Source organism: Barbus barbus (assembly GCF_936440315.1).
Source record: "Barbus barbus genome assembly, chromosome: 15".
Lineage (NCBI taxonomy): Eukaryota > Metazoa > Chordata > Actinopteri > Cypriniformes > Cyprinidae > Barbus > Barbus barbus.
Window position 1 is genome coordinate 4,555,838 of NC_136743.1, and position 26,155 is coordinate 4,581,992.

Below are 26,155 nucleotides of genomic sequence, written 5' to 3' on the forward strand. Positions count from 1 at the left end.
AGCAATGCTGTTTTTACACTTAAATGTAAGATGCTCAATATGTAATTTATTTAGCTGCTAAATAAGGACTTTGTAGTCCTTAATATACAGTAGCTTGAAATGTTTGATGTAAGGCTGTGTAGCTGCGTCTCTTCAGATGATGTAAACCACAAGCTTGTTTTACTCATTAATCGAAAACCCCGAAGGAGTTAATGTTGGCCTACAAATGATGACAAGATGAAGTATTCAATCTCATGTGAGTGTATATTATGTAAAGCAGTTTATGTAAAATGAGGGAAACACATTTTAATTTTAATTTGTGAACTGTGGTTGCAGTACCAGCATCAACCACTAGAGGCTCCCCAGACTCGAATTTAGGAAACCCTAGTTGTTCTCAGTGTAAAGAGCATTAAATCCACCAGAGAGCGACATAGCCGTGACATGATGTGGATATTTTGACAGGCAAGTTATCAATTACATGTAGAGTTAACGTTCAGCAAGTATCATAACCAACCTCCCCAATACCACCATTTCCTTTCATATATTAGGACAAGCAGAAGCATTCCCTGTTCTTGAGATGCATGCCGCCTTTATTCCCATTGCTTTTCCACCCCAGATCCTCCACACAACAAATGCATTGTATTTCAGCGTCATTACATCATATTAAAAACACTACACACCATTAAACTAAACTCGCATGCTTCAGTTCACTTGTTTATGTCTCCTCTATTTTTGTCTAATGCGATTCCTCTGGTACCTGGCCCACCTTTGATCCAGAATAGCTGTGCTAATATATAAATGTGCTTGAACAGCGGATATGTGTTCAAGTCTGTGGTGTTCAAATATATACAGAGGGACGTTTAGCAAAGCAACTCTCACAGGTTATTCCTTCCTCAGGTACTAATGTGGTTAGATGTGTTACTGTCTAAACATTTTTTTATTAATAAACAGGCCAATGCAGAATGATGGTGGTCCCCAAGGAGTTATTTCACAGTATTAAGATTCAATAGAAGGTGCCAACATCTGTGTTTAAGTATCTGGCCTAAACAGATGTGCTACTGGAAGAATAAAGGCATAGTCTTCACTGTAACACAAAAGACATTGCACAGACAAGATGTTAATGTAATGTCAATGGACTCTTCTAAATAACTCAATGCATGACGGCAGAGAAAATAAAGACGCTTTGGACTGCGCTATTTATGGAATGGGCCTTGAGATTGGAGGCTCGGGGCCATTTGGCTTGACTTTCTTTGAAGATGGTTTTGTGGAGGGTTAAACCCGTACTCCTCCCTCTCTCTGATGCCTTTCGCTCTTTCATTCTGCCCTGGAAAGGCTGTACGTCACTGTGGGTTCAGATATAAAATAGTCTTTGGCTGTATCTTGCCATCTGCGCACTGCTACTGTAGCACTGGACTGTAATTCATGTCAGTGATGAGAGCATTTTTAGCTCTTGTCTTGTAACGTGTTGTTGTTTAAACTTGGGGATATCCAGGATTCACGGTGCTGGTGAGAAACTAGTTTGTTATTATTATTATTTTTAGGACTATTTGATGTTTTCTCAATTTAACTTTTCTAAGGGCCGTGGTGTTATGTTAAGGGCCATATGTAATCATGGGAACAATATGTTTTGGATGCATTTGTTAAAATAACATGATGTTATCATTTGTTCATTGAATCATGGTATTGCTAAAATGTGCAAATTCAGAATTCTAAATGATAAGTAAATAACTAAATTATACATGAATTATATATGATATATTTCGATTGATATTTTACACAAATTAAAAATGTATTTTTTCTCCAGGCATTTTCTAACTGCTGCTTGGCTTCTTGTTGCCATACCATGCAGACATGGATGTTTTCTTCACTGATTGTTTGTGTTTTGTTACGGCACATCAGTGGATTCCAGCAAGAGGACACTCAAGCGGGTTTGTAACTTATTCTTAGTCTTATACTTTATAATGTATTAGTCATATGGATTAAATCATTGAACATGTTAACAGTATACAGCTGCATTAAAGTGACACTCTTAAGGCATTCCTATAGCTGAAAGAGCATGGCACTAGCAATGCCAAGGACATGGGTTTAATTTTCAGGGAATGCATGAACTGGTAAAACTTTAAAAGCAATGTAAATCTCTTTGGAATTAATACATCTGCCAAATGCATAAATATAAATGAATACACTTGAGAAAATGACTTCTGTAATACTTATTCAGTCATTCTTGGGTAATTCGAGCATTCATTTGAGATGCCAGGCAAAAAAGTGGGCAAATGTACCTGACTTTACTCTGCATTTGTTTAAGAATTGTAACCCAGCTTGGTCTGCATGTGGACCCTGGGCAAATGTTTTCCTGGGCTTGCAGGTTGCAGCACAACTCCCAATGACCTTGCGTTCATCATCGATGGCTCCTCGAGCTTGGGGATCCCTAATTTTGAAACAGCCAAGCGTTGGCTCATCAACATCACCAGTGGCTTTGACGTGAGCACCAGACACACTCAGGTAGCAGTTGTCCAGTACAGTGACACCCCTCGAATGGAGATTTATCTGGGAAAGCATGAGAATAGCCAGGAACTCATCGAGGCCATCACCTCCATCTCATACCTGGGGGGCAACACACGGACCGGCCGTGCCATCAAGTTCGCCACAGACCACGTCTTCGGGATGCCGAACCGCACATCCCAGTCTCCCAGAAACCGCATCGCCGTGGTTCTCACCGACGGGCGTTCGCAGGATGACGTTGAGGATGCTGCCATGGAGGCCAGGGCACAGAATATTGTTCTGTTTGCAGTCGGTGTAGGAAATGAGATCACTAACACTGAGTTGGTGTCTGTGGCCAACAAGCCACCTTCAATTTACGTGCTACACGTGGAGGATTATAACTCCATTGCAAGCATATGGGACCTGATGGAGCAGAAACTGTGTGAGGGTGAGTCGTGCTAGACTATGGAGCATGTTTTTCTCTATAACCAGAGACATTACATGGATGTAAACTTTGGGGCCCAGTGCATCCGTTTAATCTTGAAGATAAACTGTTGGTCATCATTTGCAATGACTCAAAAGAATATCATGTGACAAGATGCTTACAGACCATTGGAAATTCAATCTTTTGGACTAGTGTCTATTTAATGCTACATAGTTAAGCACTGGCATTTATATTCAGTTGTTTCATTGAGTGTGTGTTCAGTAGTTTTCTTTATTTCTCAAATGTTGCTCTTTCCTAATTGGGGAGACTTTTTAGTTACAAATCGACTTTGTCTCATGTTTCTCCTCCCTTAGGTGGAATAAAAATGGATACAAATGAGTAAAATATTTAGAATATTCATGTGAGTAGCAGCTCAGATTTGACGTTAAAAGAGTTTGATGAGTTTATATTGAGATCTCGGACTTTCGATTGCAGACTTTAATGTCTCGGCAAATAAGAGCACAGTTTTGAGACTTTGTTGAGATCTCTCCTGTAAAAACTGAGAATCTGGAAATCTAGGTGTGCATTTGTTTTCTATTTTATCTCATTGCTGTTTAGGAGAAAAAAAAACTGAGATTTTAAATAGATGTAAATAAATCAGATCCCAAAAAATGGACATTTCTTTTTCGGTTGTTATTTTCTGGTTATCTAAACACACTTTGATTCAAAGCATCACACAACAGTTTAAGTGCAACTGAAGTTTTGTGAATTGAGCAGTTACGTTCTCTCTTTCACAGAATCGGTGTGTCCGACACGGATCCCTGGGACGCTGAACGATCAGAAGGGCTTTGATTTAATGAGCCTGATGAAGATTGAGCAGGTGGCTCAGAAGGTTCAGGGCTCTTTGATATCAGAGAGAGCGTCACAGCTCAGCCCTCGTATGGACATCACCCACAACACCAGGTGATTTTTGCTTTACCACATATATAGTTCATGATATGCCCTGCATTGTTTGTGTTCTTGCACATGTTGAAGTGTTAGAATTATGTAAATTGTTGTGGTTGGAAAATTCTGGCTACTTTGACCTTCACCTGATGTTCCTCACAGAGAGATCTTTCCAGAAGGCCTTCCACCAGCGTTTGTGTTTGTGGCCACTCTGCGGTTGAAGAACCCAGCTCACTGGATGAAGTTTGACCTGTTAAGGGTGTTATCTCAAGACAGAGTTAAGCAGATCGCTGTGACTGTGAACGGAGCAGACAAATCGGTCACTTTCACCAGCACCAGCACTCTGAAGAAAGAGCAGACAGTCATATTTAATGACCGAGGCATCAAGGTCTCTGAAATGTTTATATCACTCTTAAATCTCATTACAAAAACATTGGGTGTTGGTGCTGATAGCCTTGTGGGCAGTGTACTAACATGTAGCGTTGTTGCGCTTTGGGCATCCAGAGTTCAAGTCCCGGCCCGCGGACCTTTCCCAATCTCGTCCCTCCTCTCTCTCCCACATCATTTCCTGTCACCTACTGTCCTTTCGAAATGAAGGCATAAAACGCCAAAAATAAGTCTTAAAAAAAATGATATTCACGTGATATTTGTGCTAAACAGTATGCAAGATTAGAATGATTGCATCCCGTATCACATAGTGTGTTGCTATTATTAAAATGTCTATACAATAATAATATCAATGTGTGTGTGTTTGTATATTTTGCTAATATGATTTATATCCCTGTAGAGGCTCTTTGACACGGATTGGCATCAGCTGAAGTTCCTGGTGAAGCCCAAACGCATCACTTGTTTTGTAGATGGCGCATACGTGGAGGAGCAGCTCCTAGATGCAGTTGTTCCCATCTACATTAATGGAAAGACTCAAGTCGCCAAGAAAATTAATACTGAGACAACAGTCCCTGTGAGTGATTCCAACGTTTTATTGGCATTTTCGACTCCTGCCTGATCTACTTCAGTTTATATGTGCCAAACTAAGTGAAACTTGGAAGACTGATCGTTTGCTACCACAATATAGTTCCAGATCATAAAATTTCTCTTGTGTTTCTTTATCAGATAGTGCTGCAGAAGTTGCGGATCTACTGTGATCCCCAGCAAAGTGAGCGAGAGACAGCTTGTGAAATTTACTCAGCGGTAAGACTGGTTTGCTGTTGGTCTTTCTTGCCAAGTTGTTCACCATCAATAGCTAGTTTATGTCGACCAGCATGGAGTTTCTATTTTTTTTTATTTTTTAAATAAGGTTTCAAAAAAAACAAAAAGGAATGTAGTTCCAACAAGAATGTTGATACAGGGACATATCCATTTTCTGTATATCATGTTATCTGCTTCCAGTGATTTCCTTCCCACTTTAATTTACTTTTCTCTGTTTTTTTTACAGGATGATGACAGGGTAAGTTACCAGCATTACTATTCTTGATTTTTAAAATGTTTAATTTGATTGGTGATTGGTTTAGTTTATGTTTTATGTGCAATGTGTTATATTCCCAGTGTCCATCGGATCGCTCTCCTGCTGTTGAAGGTTGTGATTGTCCTAGTGGTAAACCTGGTCTGCCCGGTCTACCTGGGCATATGGTGAGACATTTTTTTTTTTAAACTATGCATCCTAATGGATTGACAGGAATAATTGCTGAGGTCTTTTGCTTGTTTGGGACATCTGATTAAACACTGCATTGTTTGAATGCAGGGCTTCAGAGGGGAGAAAGGCAGAGAAGGACCTCCTGGCCCTGATGGTAAACCTGTAAGTACAGCACAATTATTAGTGGCATTCATCATAAGGTTTGGACATGTGTTATCACCATGATCTGTTTGTTCACCAGGGGAAGCCAGGAGAAAAGGGAGCATCTGGAGAGCCTGGTCAAGATGGACAGAAAGTGAGTGAAACATCAAGAATATTTTCTAATAACCTTAAAGCTTTGCAATATTATTTTATTCTTCTATTTACAGGGTGAAGCAGGTGAACCAGGACAAAAGGGGGAGCGAGGGCTGGAAGGACCCAAAGTATGTAGATTTTCATGGTCATTGAAACTAGAAATATATAATGGCTTGCATAATTCTTCCCCCAATATTTTAATAGGGAGAAATGGGACCACCAGGGCCTTCAGGACCAACAGTGAGACTCAAACTTCTCGAATTTTTCTGTTATTAAAGTTTATGTGCAAAAAGTTTCTCTTTAGTAAGCAAAAACTACAATGACTGAAATTATCCCTTTAAAATCTCTTCTAGGGCACTGGCTTTTCCAAATTGGATTTAGATGACTTGGGAATTCAAGGAAGCAAGGTTAAAAAACAATACATCCTATTAAATTTATTGAAAATTACAGGAAATGATTACCAAACATTGTTTTTGCTTATGCAAACTACCTTACAGGGAATCCCAGGAGAACCAGGGGAAATGGGACCACCCGGAAAACCCGGAATGAATGTAAGAAATCTGTTTTTAGCTTCTACTTACGAATGTTCATACTGCACATTGGTGATCATTAACAGTTTTATCCCACTTTACAGTATTCTATTTTAGTAAAAAGTAAAAAAAGGTCTTTAATTAAAAGGAGGTCTTCTTTATTCTCTTTGCTCTGCAGGGAGAACCTGGGAAACCTGGTCTACCTGGACTTGCTGGTCCCAAGGTAAGACAGATTTCAGACTGACGTATCCAAAACTCTTATAATTCAACCAGGGATGCTGTTCTAGACCCTGTGATGATGGAGGCATATTAAACGGCAGCAGCCTCCAATGTTTTCAGTGTACAAGTATCTAAACATTCATAGATCAATATACATTTATGAGTAGCAAGATGGCTTAAGATATTAAGTCTTGTTTTCAGATAGATTTGTCAAAGTTAAGTGAGTTTATGCTTAAATGAGAACAGAAATACCTGCCACTGTGTAGAAAAAAAACTTGCTTTTCTTTTGGACGATATCTCTTAACCCATTGGCATACATTTAGTCTTGTTTCAAGCATAAGCCCACTTTATTGTGATAAATTCATCATAGATTTATCTTACGTCTCTATGTTTTTAAGGTAAATGTCTCTTAATTTAAGAATGCTTAGATGTTTTGTAAATCACTGGCTTTGGTTCCATAGGAAGGAAATGCTATACATCAGATCCATGCCATTTTCAGTCAGCACTGCTGGTTTACTGTCAGCTGTGCATGAGAATGAATTCACTTCCTGTGTCAATACGACAGAAAATAATGCACTTTTTTTGTGGTGTATATTTTTAGGCAAACCCCACCCATTGATATTTGGTCCTGTACCCCATGAATCTAAGCGATTTTGATGACTTCTGTCTTGTTTTTGAAGTTCATGAGAATCCGTGGAGTTGTTTTCATGTTCTAGCACACAACATAGGCAGGCAACCCGAGACAGTTTCAACTTCACACCCAGAATTATTTTAAAGCAGCAAAGGGTGTAAACCATCAGATGTGTTAGGGATACGATCAGACATCCTCTCACATGAGAAAGTCCTGGATTATTTTAAGCACAAGGGCATATTTGTGGCCTTGTTGTCGATCCTTTTTATCCATCTCTCTAACATTTTTCTTAGCTTTTTGCCAGCAGCAGACTGTCGTCTTGCCCAAAAGTCTATGTATAGCGACTTAAACACCCAGATTATGATGGGCCAATGACACAGTACACATCGAGAGCTGCTCTCTGCTCTAGATGAATATAAGGTCACATGCCAGCCAAATTACTATGTGCTGGTTACATATTACATCAGCTAAGATTTAGCGTTAGTGTAGTTATACTGTGGTATAATGATAAATAAGAGATGAATGTTGCTTTATGAAGTTTGTGTATCGTGGCAAAGCTCATTTTCAGCAGGATGTTGACACTTTGTAAAAATAAACTAGCACCTAGCAATAATATTTGGGAATGCCACCATGAATATTAAAAACACATTTGAGGAATATTGCACTCTTCTAGTGTTGTAGGTCAACCCAGATGAGATATTTAGTGCTTAGGTGTTGCTCTTTTACAGTTTTCAGGAATTTTTACTTTCACTATCCATCAACTTTGTCTCAGATATTTCTCTTTGAGTGTCTTGAGAGATAAGAAAATAGAAACAAATAGCCTCTTGACGAGAGTTAATCATTTGGTTTTAGAATAATTTGATGAGAACTGTTCATATTGAGATCTGTGACGTCTGATTGTCACAATCCCCCCCCCCCCCCCTATAGTTTAAGCAAATGAGTGGAGTTTTTAGACATAAATTAGAAGTCTGTTACTCAGATCTATTTTCAGGCTACTGCATCTGTCTCAGCATCTGCGTGCCGCCCGTTCTCTGAAAATTAGGGCTGCCCTGCCATTTACTGCCCCATTAAATCAAGCCTGTTTATCAGTACAGGGCTTTGATTTGACTCTTGGCGACACTATGTTTGTTCAGGTTTGGATGTGGCTTGGTTTTAAAGATGTGACATTTAGATTTTGTTCCACAGAGTTATAAAATAACCTTTAAAACATTGGAAACACGTTTGGTTCTGTTCACTGAAATGATCTAGCTTTAAAAAAAATGATTTATAGAATGTGTTTGGTCTTCAACGTCATGTTTCAATGCTCACTCTTGCTCAAATTAATGATACTTTGGTCTTTTTGGTAGATTATTGTTCAATTGAAATAATGCAAATCTCTTTGCACGTCTTTAAGCACTGGAACTATGCAGTTTGTAGTGTTTAAACCCAGAAAACAGTTCTCATGTTCAAACCATGGGTTTCTTCTAGGATTTACTCTAAATGCTTGATGCATCACACAACTGTTGGAGCTTGTTTAAAGCACGCATTGGTTTTTGATTCAAGTTTGAGACTTTGTGTAATCTTTGAAAACTCGTTGTTGCTCTATTGTGTGTTTTAGCACTTTGATAAAGGGCCATGGCTAGCATATGCATGAGACTTAAGTGAAAATTGAACTGGACAGGATCGGTATTATCATGTTTGCTAGTTTTCGTTAAGTAACGGCCTTCCCACTTTGGATCTGAGACAGAATTGCTCACTTTAGCAGTAACACCAGGTTTCCCCAGACCACTAAGGGATGATTAGTTAACCAAAACTCGGTTTCATGTGGCGTGCCAGCAGTGAGTTCCCTCGTAAGGGTGGGTTTCCCGCATCACAAGTGGTGCCGCCAACCCTGGAAACAGCCTTTAATCATGACATGCAGACATACATGCATATGGACTGTTAAAAGAAACTGAAACACGCAGAACCCAAAAACAATTCGTGACTACGTTGATTATGAGTTTATTTGAACCGAAATGGGTCATTACTTACGTTTCACCTGCATCAAACGTTCAGTGCACGCACAAAAACTGCCACCAAAAGGTTAAAAGAGATTAAAGTCATGTGGAATCTCATAAATTCCTTTTAATTGGCCTTCTCCTGGATATAATTGCAGAGCGACGGTATAAGGTACAATTATTGTTTGTCATGTTTCGAAAGCATGCTTTGTGTGAGGTCTTTTCAAATGTCAGAGTTTCAGGGTAAAGTCTATATGTACATGTATTTAAGTGAGTGAACAAGAGAAATACAGTAAGAGAACGCCTGGGAAATAAACTTATTTTAACCAAACATTATTTGACCAAACATCTTATAATATACAGATTAGCCCATGCATTTTATATTAAAACTAAGCACATTTTATTAGGACTGTGGTCAGAATTGAATACTAGCATACTGCACAGTATATACTTACTAGTGCTTGTAAAAAAAATAAAAAAAAGGAATAAATATATATAACGCCGTAATATGTTACTTTAACGCATGACCTCACTACATTGTAGGTTAAATTCAAAATGAAATAATATCATCTCAGAAATAAAAAAATTTTGAAATCAATTTTCAGATCAGTGAGGCTTATGATCAATCAAAAGAAATACACAACCTGTGCTAACTGAAATAAAACAAGATGACAAAAAAAAGAATGTGTTCAATAATTGGAAAAACTATAGCATAACAAGAAATTTATAATAAAATAATAAATAAATAAATACTAAAATATATTTTTTTGTGGGTAGGCTATTTTTTTGTTACACCCTGTGTGAGCAAAGTCACTAATTTTTAGTCCAATGCAATAACATTAACTAGTATTTTTGTTAAAAAAAACCTCTCCAGGTCAAAATGACTGGAAAACAAAGGTTAAAGTATTTTATTATTTGCATAGCTACTTGAAGCCTACAAAAATCTAAGAAAATTCACATGTACAGTTCACAAAATTCACAGTATTTATACTGCTTGAGCACATAAATAATATTATCCTGCTACCCTTCAATGCCAAAACTACTGCTGGAAATGGCAAAAAAAAAAGAAAAAAAAAAGTCAAATGTTTTTTTCCCACCCTTTATTTAAATATTAGTGTTCACACACCTTTTTCCTGTAACTTTGTAAATCATAGCCTAAGAGAGGCGCTTTTAGACTAAACGTGTAGTTACAGTGTTTGCCTTCATATGGCAGTGTGGTACTGCAGTGTGTTTTCCTGAACATATCCAATGCCTCATGCAAAATGTGGGATGTTACATATTTTCTGTCAGGTGTGCTTCACCATACACAAACTACATGCACATGTAACCAGAAAAATGCTATTTTTGAATTCACATGATGGCCAGCCACAGCCCAGCATCTCTTACCAGCATTCCCACATGTGTACGGCTTGTAATTTAGTACTTCAGAAAGTGCAAAAAAGTCTTTAGATAAGCTCCTTTTACAGTTGGGAGTAACATGTTTAGATTTTAATGACAGGCTGTCTTAAATTTCATACTTTACAATTAAGATGTGTGCATATTTAACTTCTCAGTGCTTAATTTCTCTTGATGTAATTAGTATGTAAAAAAAATGTTTCACCCAAATTGGAACTGCAAAACTCTAATTATATCTGCAATTAGTGGAATGTACCATGATTATTTAAGGCAAAGTGATAGTCTTTACCTACAGCTTGCCACATTCCCCCGTTTCTAAAAATATGCGTGATGTGTGAACTATTCACAAGAGAAAAATGGTTTAGAATATCTGTGTGTAAATGTGTTTCTTCTTTTGATTCTGAGGTGTAATATGTGTTTCTAATCATATTTGTTTTTTATTTAGGGAGAGAAAGGAAACATTGGTGCGGCAGGATCAGATGGACAACCAGGAATCCCTGTGAGTTATATGAACCTATAAAATTCTAGTTCAGTTTTTAGGAATATATCAACTGCTTTTCCGTGAAGTTTTTTACATTCGAACTCCATTCTTGAATTTTTGCTTTGAAGTCACTTCCATTTCATTTTCATTACTTATTTCAAACTCTAGTTTACAGGTTGGCTCGCTTTAGATTTCACCAGGTTGAAACTTCTTTAGCACAATAATAATGTTGATTTATGATGCTGACATATTTAATCACATATTTATGTGATGAGATTGACCGTGTCATAGTGAAAAGACACTATGTAGAGTTTATTACGTGATGTTTCTGGTGGAAGGGGCCCCGCAGATTTGTGGTGTGCTGCTAACTCTACATTTGAAAAATGATGAAACCACAGTGTTTACTAATCCCAGAATACATCGCTGAGATGTAGAGTAGCAGATGATACATGTATATAGTCTACATCAGCTCTGTTTATGCTCTAGATGTTGCTTCATTACCAATCACGCACATGTAAACTGCAACTGACAATGAGGAAGGAAAACGCCTCTAACGCAACAGACAAGGCCTTAGTCAGTCTTATTTCGAAATGCCTCAGAAGCTGAGACAGACTCATTTTGAGGCTTCTATAGGGTCCAAGTCAAAAAGCTAACAAAAACATTGTTTTACATAAGGTTTTTTTTTTTTTTTTTATTATTATTCCTAATCGTAATGTTCTTTCTGTTTTTTTACTACTGGTTTTAAATTTGAAAGGCCAGGCCTGCTGACCCATGTTGCTTTTTTGGTGAAATATTGAAAATATTCTTTGTTTGATCTCCTGAATTGATTAGCTTGAATTAATTCGTGAAACTGCAACTTGAAACAACAGCGATGTCCCAGTTTGTTCTTTAAACTAAAAGATGCAATGGATGTCTTTGTTGTCTTTGATGTCAAAATGTCTTTGTTCTCATCTTAACTTGTACCTTGCACTTGAGATAGGCAGGAAGAGCACGAAATTAACTGCTGATGATCTGCAGAGTTTCATGATTGTGGGTTGCAAAAGGTGTCACTTCTGGAGAATGAGATCATGATTTCTGATACCGCATTATTTTATTAGCAGCTGCTTTGCAAGACGAGCATCCCTTGTCACACATTTCCTCTGCACTTTGCTCATTCTTCCGGTCAGTGATTTGAACAGCCTTATTTTTTTTATCTGGCAGCTATATATTTCAACATGAGAGGAGTGGTGGTTGATGGTTTCAATCCAAAGCTAATTTAAAGTAACTTCAGATTGTTTATGCTTTCAGCTAAAGTCAGTTTTCATTTCCATTTCAGCTAATGACATGAAGTGATGTGGTTTAGGCCTCAGTGTAAATATTTAGATATCCTTGGCTTAGTTTGATATATGTATTCATATAGTAAGTGCTCCCTTTTGGGGTAAGGTTTTGGCAAGCACACAATTCTTCCCATTTCCAAGCTCAGATGCTGAGAGCAGCCCTATGGAAACTTTTAGGAAGACATCTGTCTAGTGTCATGTGATTAATATAACAGTTAATACACCCTTCCCTCTTTTTTGAGGTTGTGGTGAACCTCTGAATGATCTCATTTCTCCTTCTTTCCTGCAGAACCGTTTTATTTGGCCGATTTGTGCACACAGAGCAGGTGGAGACATTTACTATTTCTAGTAACCAATTCCTTAATGTCAATAAATGCTCTAGTGAATAGTGAATAGTGAATAGTGAAGTGACATACGGCCAAGTATGGTGACCCATACTCGGAATTCGTGCTCTGCATTTAACCCATCCAACGTGTACACACACAGCAGTGAACACACACCCGGAGCAGTTGGGGGTTCGGTGCCTTCCTCAAGTACACCTCAGTCGTGGTATTGAGGGTGGAGAGAGCGCTGGACATTCACTCCCCCCACCTACAATCCCTGCCGGCCTGAGACTCGAACCTGCAACCTTTGGATTACGAGTCCGACTCTCTAACCATTATGCCACAACTTCCCCAAGTCACTAGAGGTCGGCCGGTTTTCTACACGTCTTCATTTCCTTCTGTCTGTCTATCTCTGCAATCTCTTTTATGTATGGAAACTTTGCAGAGGAACATTTGCTGTTTGACTGAACACTTTTACACTCATTTCTGTGCTTCCTGAGCTGTGCTTCCTGTTTATGGGCAATCAAACTGGCTCATTTGAAAGAAAAATGTACAAGATTATGGGATCCCTGAAATCTGGTGCAGGAAACGGGACGTATCAGCTTTGGATGGTTGTAGGTGTGGTGATTTATGCCTCTCTTTTATCTTTCATCATAAACTCTTGTGTAAACCTCTCTAATGAAATAGAAGAATAGAATAGAATAGAATAGAATAGAAGTTTATTGTCATTGTACCATTTGCATGTACAACGAAATTTAAAAGTACCAGCCAGTCAGAGTACTGTAATCATACATACATTCATAAGATCAAAAATAAATAAATAAAAAGGTACAGAAAATTGTACACAGTCACATTCACCATCTGTCTATTTTTTTCACATCTCATGAAAACAGTGTTTTTGATTATTGAGAGTGGTTATAGCTGTTGGATAAAAACTGTTTTTTAGTCTGTTTGTCCTGGCTCTAATTGTCCTGTATCGTCTCCCTGATGGTAACAGTTCAAACAGATCATGTCCAGGGTGTGATGTGTCTTTGAGGATACTTTGGGCTTTCTTAATACAGTGTGAAGTGTGTAGATCTTCCAGTGTTGGGAGAGGGCAGCCTACGATCTTCTGTGCCATGTTTATGACCCTCTGGAGCGCTTTCCTCTGAGCCACTGTACAGCTGGTGAACCATACGCCAATGCAGTAGGTTAGGATGCTCTCTATAGAGCACCGATAGAAGGACACCAGTAGTCTCTGAGTAATGTTGTTCTTCCTCAGCACCCTAAGGAAGTACAGTCTCTGCTGGGCCTTTTTCAGCAGCTCAGAGGTGTTTGTGCTCCAAGTAAGGCCCTCCTCTAACTGGACTCCCAGAAACCGGAAGTCAGCTACCCTCTCTACACAGTCCCCACTGATGAAAAGTGGAGTAATGTCCGTTTTCTTCCTCCTGTAGTCAATGATCAGCTCCTTGGTTTTTATGGTGTTGAGGAGCAGATTATTCTCCTTACACCACCATGAGAGCCGCTCCACCTCTTCCCTATAAGCTGACTCATCCCCTCCTGATATGAGTCCCACCACCGTAGTGTCGTCTGCAAACTTCACAATGGTGTTGCTATAGTGAGCGGGGGTACAGTCATAGGTGTAAAGAGTGTAGAGCAGAGGGCTCAGAACACAGCCCTGTGGAGAGCCGGTGCTAAGGCTGAGGGCTGTAGAGGTGTATCGGCCCACTCTGACCCTTTGACTGCGATCAGACAGAAAGCTTTTAATCCACATGCAAGTGGAGTGTGGAAGCCCTAAGTCCTGAAGCTTGTCCACAAGTTTGACGGGAAGAATGGTGTTAAACGCCGAGCTATAATCCACAAAGAGCATCCGGACGTAGCTCCCCTGCTTCTCCAGATGGGAAAGTGCAGCATGGAGGGCTGTGGCCACGGCGTCCTCTGTGGATCGGTTTCCCCTGTAGGCAAACTGGTAAGTGTCAAAGCTTGCAGGCAGGAATGATGTAATATGACTCCGCACCAGTTTTTCGAAGCACTTCATTACCACTGGTGTGAGTGCAACTGGCCGGTAGTCACTCAGACTCGAGATGTGAGATTTCTTTGGTAATGGGACTATGGTGGAGGATTTCAGACACGGTGGGACAGTGGACAGGGCCAGTGACTGGTTGAAGATCTTAGTAAAAATTCCAGCCAGCTGATCCGCTGTCTTTCAGTACCCGTCCAGGGATGCCATCTGGTCCAGCAGCCTTCCTTGGGTTCACGGACCTCAGCGTATGCCTAACTTCCCTCTCGTTAACTGTGAGAGTTAAGTTGCTCAAGGCCTTGAGGTGTGGCGTGGCTGTCTCTGGCGGCTCCACCTCAAAGCGTGCAAAGAAGAGGTTTAGCTCCTCTGCCAGTGTGGCATCACCCTCATCAGCTCTAGGATTAGTCCTGAAATTAATGAGATGCTGGACTCCCTGCCACACCTGCCTGCTGTTGTTGCTGTCCAAATGGTCCTCAATCCTCCTCCTATAATCCAGCTTGGCCTCTCTGATGCCTCTCTTCAGGTTTGCTCGGGCAGCACTGTATTTCTCCCGATCTCCAGACCTGAAAGCGATGTTTCTCTCTCTGAGCAGCTGCTTGACCTCCCGGGTCATCCAGGGCTTCTGGTTGGAAAAAACCCGGATGCGTTTGTCCACTGTGACAGTGTCTGTACAGGTCTTTATATAGCACAGCACACTGTCTGTGAACACTCCCAGGTCCTTATGTTCAAACACCTCCCAATTGGTCCTGTCAAAGCAGTCCTGCAGCTGCTGAGAGGCACCATCAGGCCAAGTTTTGATGACTTTTGTGCTGATAGAAGCAGTTTTGCAGAGGGGGGCATATGCGGGGATCAGAAGCAGGGACACATGATCAGACTGGGCCAGGTGTGGAAGTGGTCTCGCCCTATAGCCCAACTTGATGTTAGAGTAGACCTTGTCCAGAGTGTTAACTCCTCTAGTAGCACATTTAACATGCTGGTGGAATCTAGGGAGTGCTGCTTTCAGGTCCGCATGATTAAAATCCCCTGCTACTATAAGCACAGCGTCAGGATGCATGCTCTGCTGTCTACTAATACTCCCATGTAAAAGTCCAACAGCCGAGAAAGCATTAGCGTCCGGTGGAATATAAACAGCGGTTATTATGACTGCTGTAAACTCCCTCGGAAGATAGATGGGCCTGCATTTAACAGTAATATACTCCAAGTCCGTGGAGCAGTATCTGTCTACAGTCACTGTGTTTGTACACCAGCTGTTATTAATGTACACACAGAGCCCCCCTCCTCTGCTCTTACCAGAGTCCGCTGTCCTGTCCTGACGCTGTACAGTGTAGCCTACTAGCCCAATAGCCGAGTCCGAAATAGATGGTTGAAGCCAAGACTCCGTGATTAACAGTACACAACTGTCTCTTACCGCATTTTTGGCAGCAATCTGTAGCCTTAGTTCATCCATCTTGTTTGCGAGGGATCTGGCGTTCGCAAGAAATAGGCTGGGAAGTGGTGGTTTAAATGGCTGCCTTCTTAGCCTAGCCAGCGCGCCGGCTCTGCCGCCCCGCTTCTGCTTCCTGTCTCTGCGCCGCCGCACCCCTGGGATGGTAATCCATGGTGAGCCGGGGGTTCTTGCTATATCCACCGGGATATTATGCGAGTGGATAAACTCGGCTGTAACACTGCCTCCGGAGCAACTTCCAATTCTTAGAAGCTCACTCCAGCTGAAGATGGTATTCATAGTACAGAAAGTGCACAAGATAAAACAAAACACATAAACACGTAACCAAATAAAACACTGACTGGTAGAGCACTAAGCCGCAGCAACTGTGTGCGCCGCCATTTTGTTTCATAGGTGAAAGAATACGTGCTTGCCAGTACATTGGATGGGTTACAGTGTGGCTTGGCAATGCTACAGAAAGGCAGCACTGTGTAAATAAACAGGCAATAGTGGCAGTAAAAGGTGCTGCCAGCATGTTAAGCCTGTGTTTTAGAGTAGATCCTTTGTAATTATATATTTCAGTCAATGGAAAAAGACTCATGGGATGTAAAACTGCACTGCCTAAACCATAAACAACTTACTGTGAATGCTTTTTGTGTTTTTCTTAGGGTATGCGGGGGCTTCCTGGAGAGATAGGCCCTGCCGGACCTCAAGTAAGAACCCAGATTTATAAAAAAATATAAAAATGATTATATATATAATAAAATATCATATGTTTCTTAAGCAGCAAATCAGCATATTAGAATGATTTCTGAAAGATCATGAGACACTCAAGGCTGAGTAATGATCCTGAAAATTCAGTTTTGCATCACAGAAATAAATTACATTTTAAAATATATTAAAACAAAAAATGTTTATATAAATTTGTAATAATATTTCATAATATTACTTGTTTTTTTACTGTATTTTCGATCAAATAAATGCAGCCTTGGTGAGCAAAAGAGACTTCTTTTAAAAACAATTTAAAAAGTCTTACCCACTCCAAACTTTGGACAGTAGTCATTTGGAGATGAATGACTTAGTCACAGCTTTTGTGCTTTTTTATAACAAAAATTATATTGACAGGGTGAGCGTGGGATGCCAGGACCAGCGGGTTTTACTGGACCAACAGGACAGCAGGTACAATATCTCGTAATTTTACATGCAGTAACTATTTAGGTTGTTTATCAAGGCCTCTAATTTTGAAAAAGATGTCAAGTATGATTTGTTCATAAACTAAATCAGATGGCTATTAAATTATTTTAAGAAATCAGACTTAAGATGATATTAAAGATGCTTAAATAATCTAAAATATTAGAAGAAAGACTCCAACCATACCTGTGAACCAGAATATCATAGAGATTTTGTGGTGTACACTCTTTGTAACCACCCAGCAACCACCTTGAACATCATAGCAACCATATAGAAACCCACTCATAAAACTTCACCAACCGCATAGCAAAACCATGCCAACCACCCAGAACACCCTACCTCTGAGGTGATGAATTTGACACGGGTTGGCACTCACGGTATCTTCAAAAATGTGAAAATCTAGTTTCCAACAGCAGTGGTATATGAGTTATTTTTTAAAGGTGAAGTGCAGCCTAAACCCACGTCATTGGTTAATGTTACCAGGTTCATGTAAAACCAGAATGGTTTGATTTGTACCAAAGTGTTTAAACTTTCTGATAAATTTAAACTTATTGTTGTCTTTGAACATTAAACTGACATAGGCTAAGAAAAGAAATACACAAAATGTTGATGGTTATCATTGGAAGAGATATGGCAAATAAATATATTAGGCTTGAATAATTGATATTTGTCTTACTGCAGAATTGTCTTTAATTCTAGGGACCCCCAGGCCCAGTTGGCCCAACTGGCATAGAAGGTCCTCCAGGTCCAAAAGTAAGTCATCCCAGCTATGTGTAGTTTATTGCATATTTAGCATTCATTTGTATTTTTCTGTATTTATTCACTTCTGAAGTGATAAAAACATGAAATGTAATGAAATATATTCTTGAGGGGTTTTTTTTTCGAAGAAATTTATTATTTATTTAGCAAGGATGCATTTAATTGTTCAAAAGTTACAATAATTATCATTTTTTTATATATATATATATATATATATATATATATATATATATATATATATATATATATATATATATATATATATATATCACGTCTTTGCATTTTATTGACTTGGAGTGAAACCCTTATTTGTTTACAGGGGAATTCTGGCTCTCGCGGACAGAATGGGCTCCTTGGACAACCTGGTGCTAAAGTGAGTGAGCTAAGGGAGGGGGATTTCCAAACATAAAAGTCTGAAAATACGATATTATCTCTTTCAGTGACATACCTGCCGCTTCCTCAGCCGGTTTCAGGAAATAACTAGTAGCAGATGCTATATTAAGCCTCTATCAAGTCAAATGCTGAAGAAAAACTAGGTATGAGAGGAAGGCTTTTAATGTAGGCCAGCAAAAGCCGAAGCTGAGAGACAGTATGAAAACGTTGCAATTTTTATTTCATTGCATTTATTTCACCACCTCCCACATTAAACAGAAAAGTTCAGTTTTAAAGTGACCGTTCATCCAGAAATGAAAAGTAGTCTTGTGCACTCTTCCATATCTTCTGATGCCATATGTATATGGCAAAAACAGACTGAAATGTATCTCTTTATTCAGTGAGAAGTGTCTATAAGTGATACTTAGTGTGCTATGTCTTTAATCTAATTAAATGATACCTGTCATTAATTATAGTGATGTTGCACAAGAAAACAAATCTAAACTGAGTCTTATAAGAGTGGGTGTGCATGAATGTCTCTACAGGGTTCAGATGGAGAGCACGGCATTCAAGGTCACCCTGGCATTAGAGGTCTGCCAGGGTTTAAAGGTCATAAGGTACGCCCATCTTCAGCCTAAACCTAACCTGAATTGGCATCTGTCTTGCTTTAGAGGGTTTAATGAAGATTTGCATATACAATGGATGCAGTCATATAATATACACTCACCTAAAGGATTATTAGGAACACCTGTTCAATTTCTCATTAATGCAATTATCTAATCAACCAATCACATGGCAGTTGTTTCAATGCATTTAGGGGTGTGGTCCTGGTCAAGAGTATTTCACAATCTGCTCAGTTACTGGGATTTTCACGCACAACCATTTCTAGGGTTTACAAAGAATGGTGTGAAAAGGGAAAAACATCCAGTATGCGGCAGTCCTGTGGGCGAAAATGCCTTGTTGATGCTAGAGGTCAGAGGAGAATGGGCTGACTGATTCAAGCTGATAGAAGAGCAACTTTGACTGAAATAACCACTCGTTACAACCGAGGTATGCAGCAAAGCATTTGTGAAGCCACAACACGCACAACCTTGAGGCGGATGGGCTACAACAGCAGAAGACCCCACCGGGTACCACTCATCTGCACTACAAATAGGAAAAAGAGGCTACAGTTTGCACGAGCTCACCAAAATTGGACGGTTGAAGACTGGAAAAATGTTGCCTGGTCTAATGAGTCTCGATTTCTGTTGAGATATTCAGATGGTAGAGTCAGAATTTGGCATAAACAGAATGAGAACATGGATCCATCATGCCTTGTTACCACTGTGCAGGCTGGTGGTGGTGGTGTAATGGTGTGGGGGATGTTTTCTTGGCACACTTTAGGGCCCTTAGTGCCAATTGGGCATCGTTTAAATGCCACGGCCTACCTGAGCATTGTTTCTGACCATGTCCATCCCTTTATGACCACCACGTACCCATCCTCTGATGGCTACTTCCAGCAGGATAATGCACCATGTCACAAAGCTCGAATCATTTCAAATTGGTTTCTTGAACATGACAATGAGTTCACTGTACTAAAATGGCCCCCACAGTCACCAGATCTCAACCCAATAGAGCATCTTTGGGATGTGGTGGAACGGGAGCTTCGTGCCCTGGATGTGCATCCCACAAATCTCCATCAACTGCAAGATGCTATCCTATCAATATGGGCCAACATTTCTAAAGAATGCTTTCAGCACCTTGTTGAATCAATGCCACGTAGAATTGAGGCAGTTCTGAAGGCGAAAGGGGGTCAAACACAGTATTAGTATGGTGTTCCTAATAATCCTTTAGGTGAGTGTATTAGTCAATAATCAAAAAATAAAAAAATGTAGGGTGAGGACTCGATTCTGTGAATTTGAGATGTAGACGCTGCATTTGTGGTTTAAGCATAATACGTCATTGAAGTGCTGCATACTGTATGTTACAAGAAGTCTGTGGTTTTCACCGGAAGATTCAGTTATGATTAATAAAACATCTAAAACATTAATTTCGTGCTGACTTTAATATGACTTTGACATCCCAAATTCACAGAATTCTGTCTTTTTTCCCCCTCTCTTTCTACTCGTACTAATATACTTGATTTAAATGAACAATATCACATTAATCATTCCAGAAATTTACATTACACAAACTTTAAAACTTTGTTTATTCTCTTTTCTTCGCTTTGCAATGGGAATATTTCTTAAGTAGGGAAACGCAATAGGCTGAATACTTTATTTTTCAACCAAAAAATTATGAAAAGTGTGGAATTTTAAATTAAGTAAATGACTATTTTTTGTTAATGTGACCTCTGTATGTACTGAACTTTAATGTATTATTAAAAATATTCTTAGTTTCATCACTATTAAATGTCAATGCTCCTACTCTTGTATTTGCAGGGTGACTCAGGATCATCTGGACCAAAGGGAAATCAGGTACCGTGACTGCTTAGTGATGAGCAACAACTCATTTGACATTTGATTTCTCGTGTCTCTTCACATAGTACATGAACACAGTAGCCTACGTGAGAGAAAGAGAAAAAAGGAAGTTAAAAAAAAGGTGTTAAACTGCTAAGCAAAAAATGTTTTTCTAACAGGAATTCTGACCTATGAAAGACACACACGAAGGTTTTTATTCAGCAGTCAGTGTCAAAAAGATGTAAACAAAGTACTACACAACATACCAACTGATCCAGGCTGCTTTAGATCGTGGAATGGTACAATCATGCAAAACAAAAGAAACTGCTTGACTGGTATTGCATCTCTCTTTCCAGGGTGAGAAAGGAAACCAGGGAGAACCTGGAGTCGCTGGAAAACATGTATGTAACAGTCTTTATGCTTCATTAGTGGTGCATCTAATGCAAGTGTATAAAATTTGGATTTTAATAAACCTGTAAAACCTACGCATTGAAATTTGAAACCAAACTTGGCCCACAGTGCTTGTGCAATGGAAAGGAAAACATCCCACAGATTTACTTAAAAGAGCAAACCAAAATCATATCTAGAAACCTGAATAGCATAATATTGTTTTCTTTTTTGAAAGTAATGAATACTTCTGTTCAGCAAGGATGCTTTAAATTGATCAAAAATACATTGGTAATGTTACAAAAGATTTCTATTTCAGATAAATGCTGTTTTAAACTTTCTGTTCATCAAAGAATCCTGAAAAAAGCAATCACAGTTTTACAAAAACTGTTTTCAACATTGATTCAAAATGTTTCTTGAGCAGCAAATCAAGACTTCATTCAAAAACATGAGAAAAACATACGAATGTCTAAATGTGATGTGTGTAAATTAAATTTCTCATATTGTACTTCTGTCGTTCTCAACAGGGTGAACCAGGCCTGAAAGGGAACAAAGGAGAGGTACAAAACTACTCTTAAAACATAACTACTGTTGTCAATCTCTCACAACCATTTCCTGATGAGTCAGAAACTAGAGGTCTTTCGTTTCCTTAGCGAGGGAGTAAAACAAATTTCATTGTTTTGAGCCAAACATGCAGTCTCTCAGCATTCTGATATCTTGTTTGCACCTCCTTTTCACATTACTCGAACTATCAAATATGCACAAATACTGAAGGATTCATTAAAAAAAAAAGTTTCATTTCTTGTGTTTTTCATTCTGTAACCGTGAAGTGAATTGTTCTTCAAAGCATTTTAAGCATCTGTACAATATAGAATATAATTACACCACAAAATAATAAAGGAGACCATAAATGAGAGAAAATAAATACAATACAATAATAAAAAAGAAGGCAGTATCTGAATATTAATTATAGTAATTACAATTATATACAATGAAGAATGTCAAATAAAGTAAATGAATACAATGAATTAAGTATTGCATATGGTATATATCGTGTATACATATTTTGCAGCTAGTTTGACTGCCATGTCATCCTCTCTGCAGCTTCTCCTAGTGATTTAGAGTAAAGAGTGAACAATTCAATGCTTCAAATTATGGAAAACATATTTGCCTTGAAGTGGTGTACTTGTTTTTAATCCTCTATTTGATTCAGGTCACAGTGTTTGCATAATCGCTGCTCTTAGTATCCAGGATTTTGTTTCTGACTCGATATTTCGATTTTTTGTTGCCTTTCTTTTAATTGTTTGATTGATAAGTAATTTGCCAATTTGGTGGTATACTGGAGTTTGGTTTGGAGGTCAAATTAGTTTTTTGAATTTTTCATCGTAATTATACTTTAGATTTTTGTCGGTTTGAGTCCAACTCAGCTTAGGTTTCATTCATTAGTTGAGGCACAAGTGTATTTAGAGGATGAGACACTGTGGGGGTTTCATTGGCACGGTGGGCTTCATATTGAATAGATTCAGCGTCAGATTGCCTGAATTTAACAGTTCTTTTTTTCTTTTTTTTTTCTCAGTGTGTAATAAGCCCAGTTCAGCCCTGCAGGCATTGTTAGAAGTGCCTCTGTTTACCCTTTGAATGTTTTTTTGCAAATTCTAATTGTGTTACTTTTAGCCCAATTTTCAAACTTTAATACTGGTGCCCAAATTTCTCTCCCTTTCAGCCAGGCGAAGGAGGGGAGCTTGGGAGCAGAGGAGCTGATGGGAAAAATGGAGATGTGGGTCCATCAGGGCCACCTGGATCTCAAGGATTTCCAGGTCTAGACGGTTTACCAGGACAGCCAGGACTTCCAGGATACCCGGGGAAACCAGTGAGTGTGATGCTTACGAGCATTTATAGGGCATGTATGATGGCGATGATGGTCTTGTTCAAATATGACACACTGTGTTACAGGGCAAAACACCTTCAGAAGAGCAGCTGATGAAGATCTGTGCCTCTGTGCTACAGAGTAAGGTTTCATTTATTGTACTGGTCTTTTGTCTTATTTGAGTGGCAAATAAACTGAGTGATGTTGAGATGAATGAGAAAACGAAGATAAAACGTACTGATGCAAGCATCACTTTTAATGTTTGCCCATATTTGTGGTTAGAATTTGATCAAACCCCTAACTGCAAGTATTACATTTAGTCATGTTACTCATCCTTATATTTATCATTCTTATATTTACAAAGAAACTGTCACTCTAGCAACCAAAAACGTGCTAAAAACTCTCAGACCACCTTAGCAACACACTCACAACACCCTAAAATCATGTCTGTGACTTTTGTATGGAGAATCACTCGCATGTTCTTCAGAAAATGTAAAACTCTAGTATTTGAGATATGTTCCTATGTCTTCATATGCATTTTACATGCCAAAAGATTTTAGTTTGCTGAAAAAGATGAATAGCATTTGACTTATGATGAAACCTCTTTAGTAGCTTTTAGGGCGACTTTCAGTTCTCTGTAAAAAGAGGAAAAGCATAAATACAGCTGTGAAATCCATTTGAAATCCAAATAGCATATGGCTATTTTTATATAGCCGTTACTGTCACAAATGTTGCTCCATCTTCTCTATGCTCGTTAAAAGTCTATGAAATCCACACAAATTACAGTTGTTGCTTGCATGTAGTAAGGGATAATGGTTAGTCACATGGTCATTCTTGCAAAATAAATGAATAAAAATGTATTTAACATTAATAAGAAGCATTTGTACTTTATCTTGCTGTTTGATGAATAATTGTGAGAATAAGAGACGTGAAACCAGCACAAATGTACATCTTAGCATCGTTATACAAAAATGTTTGACTGTAGAACGCAACAATTGAGCAATCATGAAATAACTCCTATAGCACTGTATCTAGCAACTGCATGTACAGGTGTGTAGTGTTTTCATTCATATTAGTAAAGACAAGCCAAGCACTGAGGACTTAATAATCTAAATATTTGACCGTCTTGTCATCTCTCTAAATCAGTGGTTCTCAACCACTAGGGGGCCTACAAAATAAGCTTTTAAAATATGCTAAAACATGGAGAAGTACGCCAACATTATGTTTCTTATTTTAATTTGTGCACTCGACATCTGTTGTTTTATATAAAACGTAATATAAATGAGGAAAAGTGTGGTTATTAGATATGGGAAATACTATAACTAAAATAGCATCTCAGTGATAGTAAAATATTGGCAAAAAGTGTAAACCCTGAAGAAGATCTATTTTAATTATTTAATGTACATTTTATAATATGTTTTTAAATTGCATTATAAATTTCACCTTTGTTTTATTTTTAATTTGATTTAAAATATATATTTTTTTAACATATTACCACTCCTAGTACCAAATACCAGTCAAAAAGGTTGAGAATCACTGCATTAATGTTCCTTTAACAGGCCAGCTGCCACAGCTCCTGCAGGTGATGGGCCATAGCAGCTGCCAACACTGTGAAACCAAACAAGGACCACCAGGCGATCCAGGTCCCCCAGGCCCAACGGGGCCATCTGGAGCCCCAGGGTATCCCGGCAGGGCAGGGTCTCTAGGCTACCCGGGAACACCAGGGAGGAGGGGACCTGAAGGGGTGAAAGGTGAGAATTATGTCAATCTGTTTGCAAGTTTATTCATCTTTTGGTTATAAAGTGACTGAAGGGAAAATGGTGCTTGAATGTTTTTCTTACAGGTGATATTGGCCCAATGGGCATGAAAGGTGCTAAAGGACAGGGTGAAATGGGGTTGCCAGGTCCACCTGGTCCAGCAGGTATAAAAACAAATATATTCATGCATGATAATAATCCCCTTCTCTGTATTTTTGTGTCTTTTGCAAGCACGGTCAGAAGTAATTTTCTCTTCCACAGGTTTGCAGGGCCCACGTGGGGAAGACGGTGAGGGATATCCTGGGCCCTCCGGTCCACCAGGGAAAACAGGCACTCCAGGGACCCCAGGCAAACGTGGGCCCCCGGGACCCATGGGGGCTTGTGATCTGTCCTCTTGTTATCAAGCCTATGGCTTTCGGGACGATCCCTTCAGGAAAGGACCTAACTTTTAGCATCGGGACAGTGGGATCATACTGATTCTGCACAGTCTTTTCTCTCTCAAATGGACTTCTCTGGTGCTCAGCTTTGACCTCAAGAACTCATAACCTCTAAAGAACGATGATCTTGACATTAAATGTGATATTGTGTTTTCCTGTTTGAGAATCTTGTGTTGAATGTGTTAAATCATGAATCAATGTTTTTGATGCATGTCCTGGCTGCTCTTTTCCAAAGGGGCTGTTGAGCTCCGAAAAAGTGGTCAGTAGAACTCACGCATTATATTCCAAGTTTTCTGAAGCCTTTGTGCAAAAAGCAGATTAAAAATTCAATCATTACTTGATAAAAATGCTCTCAAACATCATGCATGTTCATGTACTGTACATACATCTTTGATGACCAATTTAATTTTCATTTTCAACTTTTCTTTTGGAGTGAATTGTTCCTTTAAAGAAAAACTGCTATACTGTATCCACTGCACTGAAATTTGAGAATACTTCTGCTCAAGGGCTAATTTGTTATTATTATTATTTAATTACTTTTAATTGTTTGAGAATTTGTCTTGTAGGTTTTAGCAGTAATCTTAATAGTGCAGTTTTGGCATGTCTGTTTTTGACTGGATAGATTTGTGCAAATTAACATCTGTTTATTATTTAATGTTTCCTGTTCATGTTCTTAATTCATTAATGCACGTAGGATTTTAGCCTTGTCGTGTTTTTTTACTGAATTTATCATTTGATTTGTGCAGCTGATATTTGGAATTCTTAAAATTACAATAAATATTTGAGAATTTTAATCATTTCATAATCATTTCACTTCTCAAGTTGTTTTTCGTTCTCAAAAAAGAAAAAAGAGATTTTTTTCCCCATGACGTTTTGAAAACGTTGACCCAAAATAAGG

General features: G+C 38.8%; 1 protein-coding gene across 1 annotated transcript; it reads left to right on the forward strand.

Annotated features, from left to right (window-relative positions):
* Window positions 1–2,307: 2,307 nt before the first annotated feature.
* On the forward strand, window positions 2,308–26,056 carry LOC306880937 (uncharacterized protein; the record flags this gene model as incomplete). Its single annotated transcript, XM_079434740.1, has 27 exons — window positions 2,308–2,908; window positions 3,682–3,847; window positions 3,992–4,217; window positions 4,617–4,790; window positions 4,943–5,020; window positions 5,375–5,458; window positions 5,571–5,624; window positions 5,704–5,757; window positions 5,831–5,884; window positions 5,961–5,996; window positions 6,110–6,163; window positions 6,254–6,307; window positions 6,465–6,509; window positions 10,953–11,006; window positions 16,718–16,762; window positions 17,175–17,228; window positions 17,940–17,993; window positions 18,319–18,372; window positions 18,917–18,988; window positions 20,792–20,827; window positions 21,166–21,210; window positions 21,724–21,756; window positions 22,920–23,066; window positions 23,150–23,204; window positions 24,623–24,814; window positions 24,907–24,984; window positions 25,082–26,056. The coding sequence occupies 27 exons, from the start codon at window positions 2,308–2,310 to the stop codon at window positions 25,270–25,272; spliced, it is 2,790 nt and encodes a 929-aa protein (XP_079290866.1). The 3' UTR covers window positions 25,273–26,056.
* Between the last annotated feature and the right edge of the window lie 99 nt (window positions 26,057–26,155).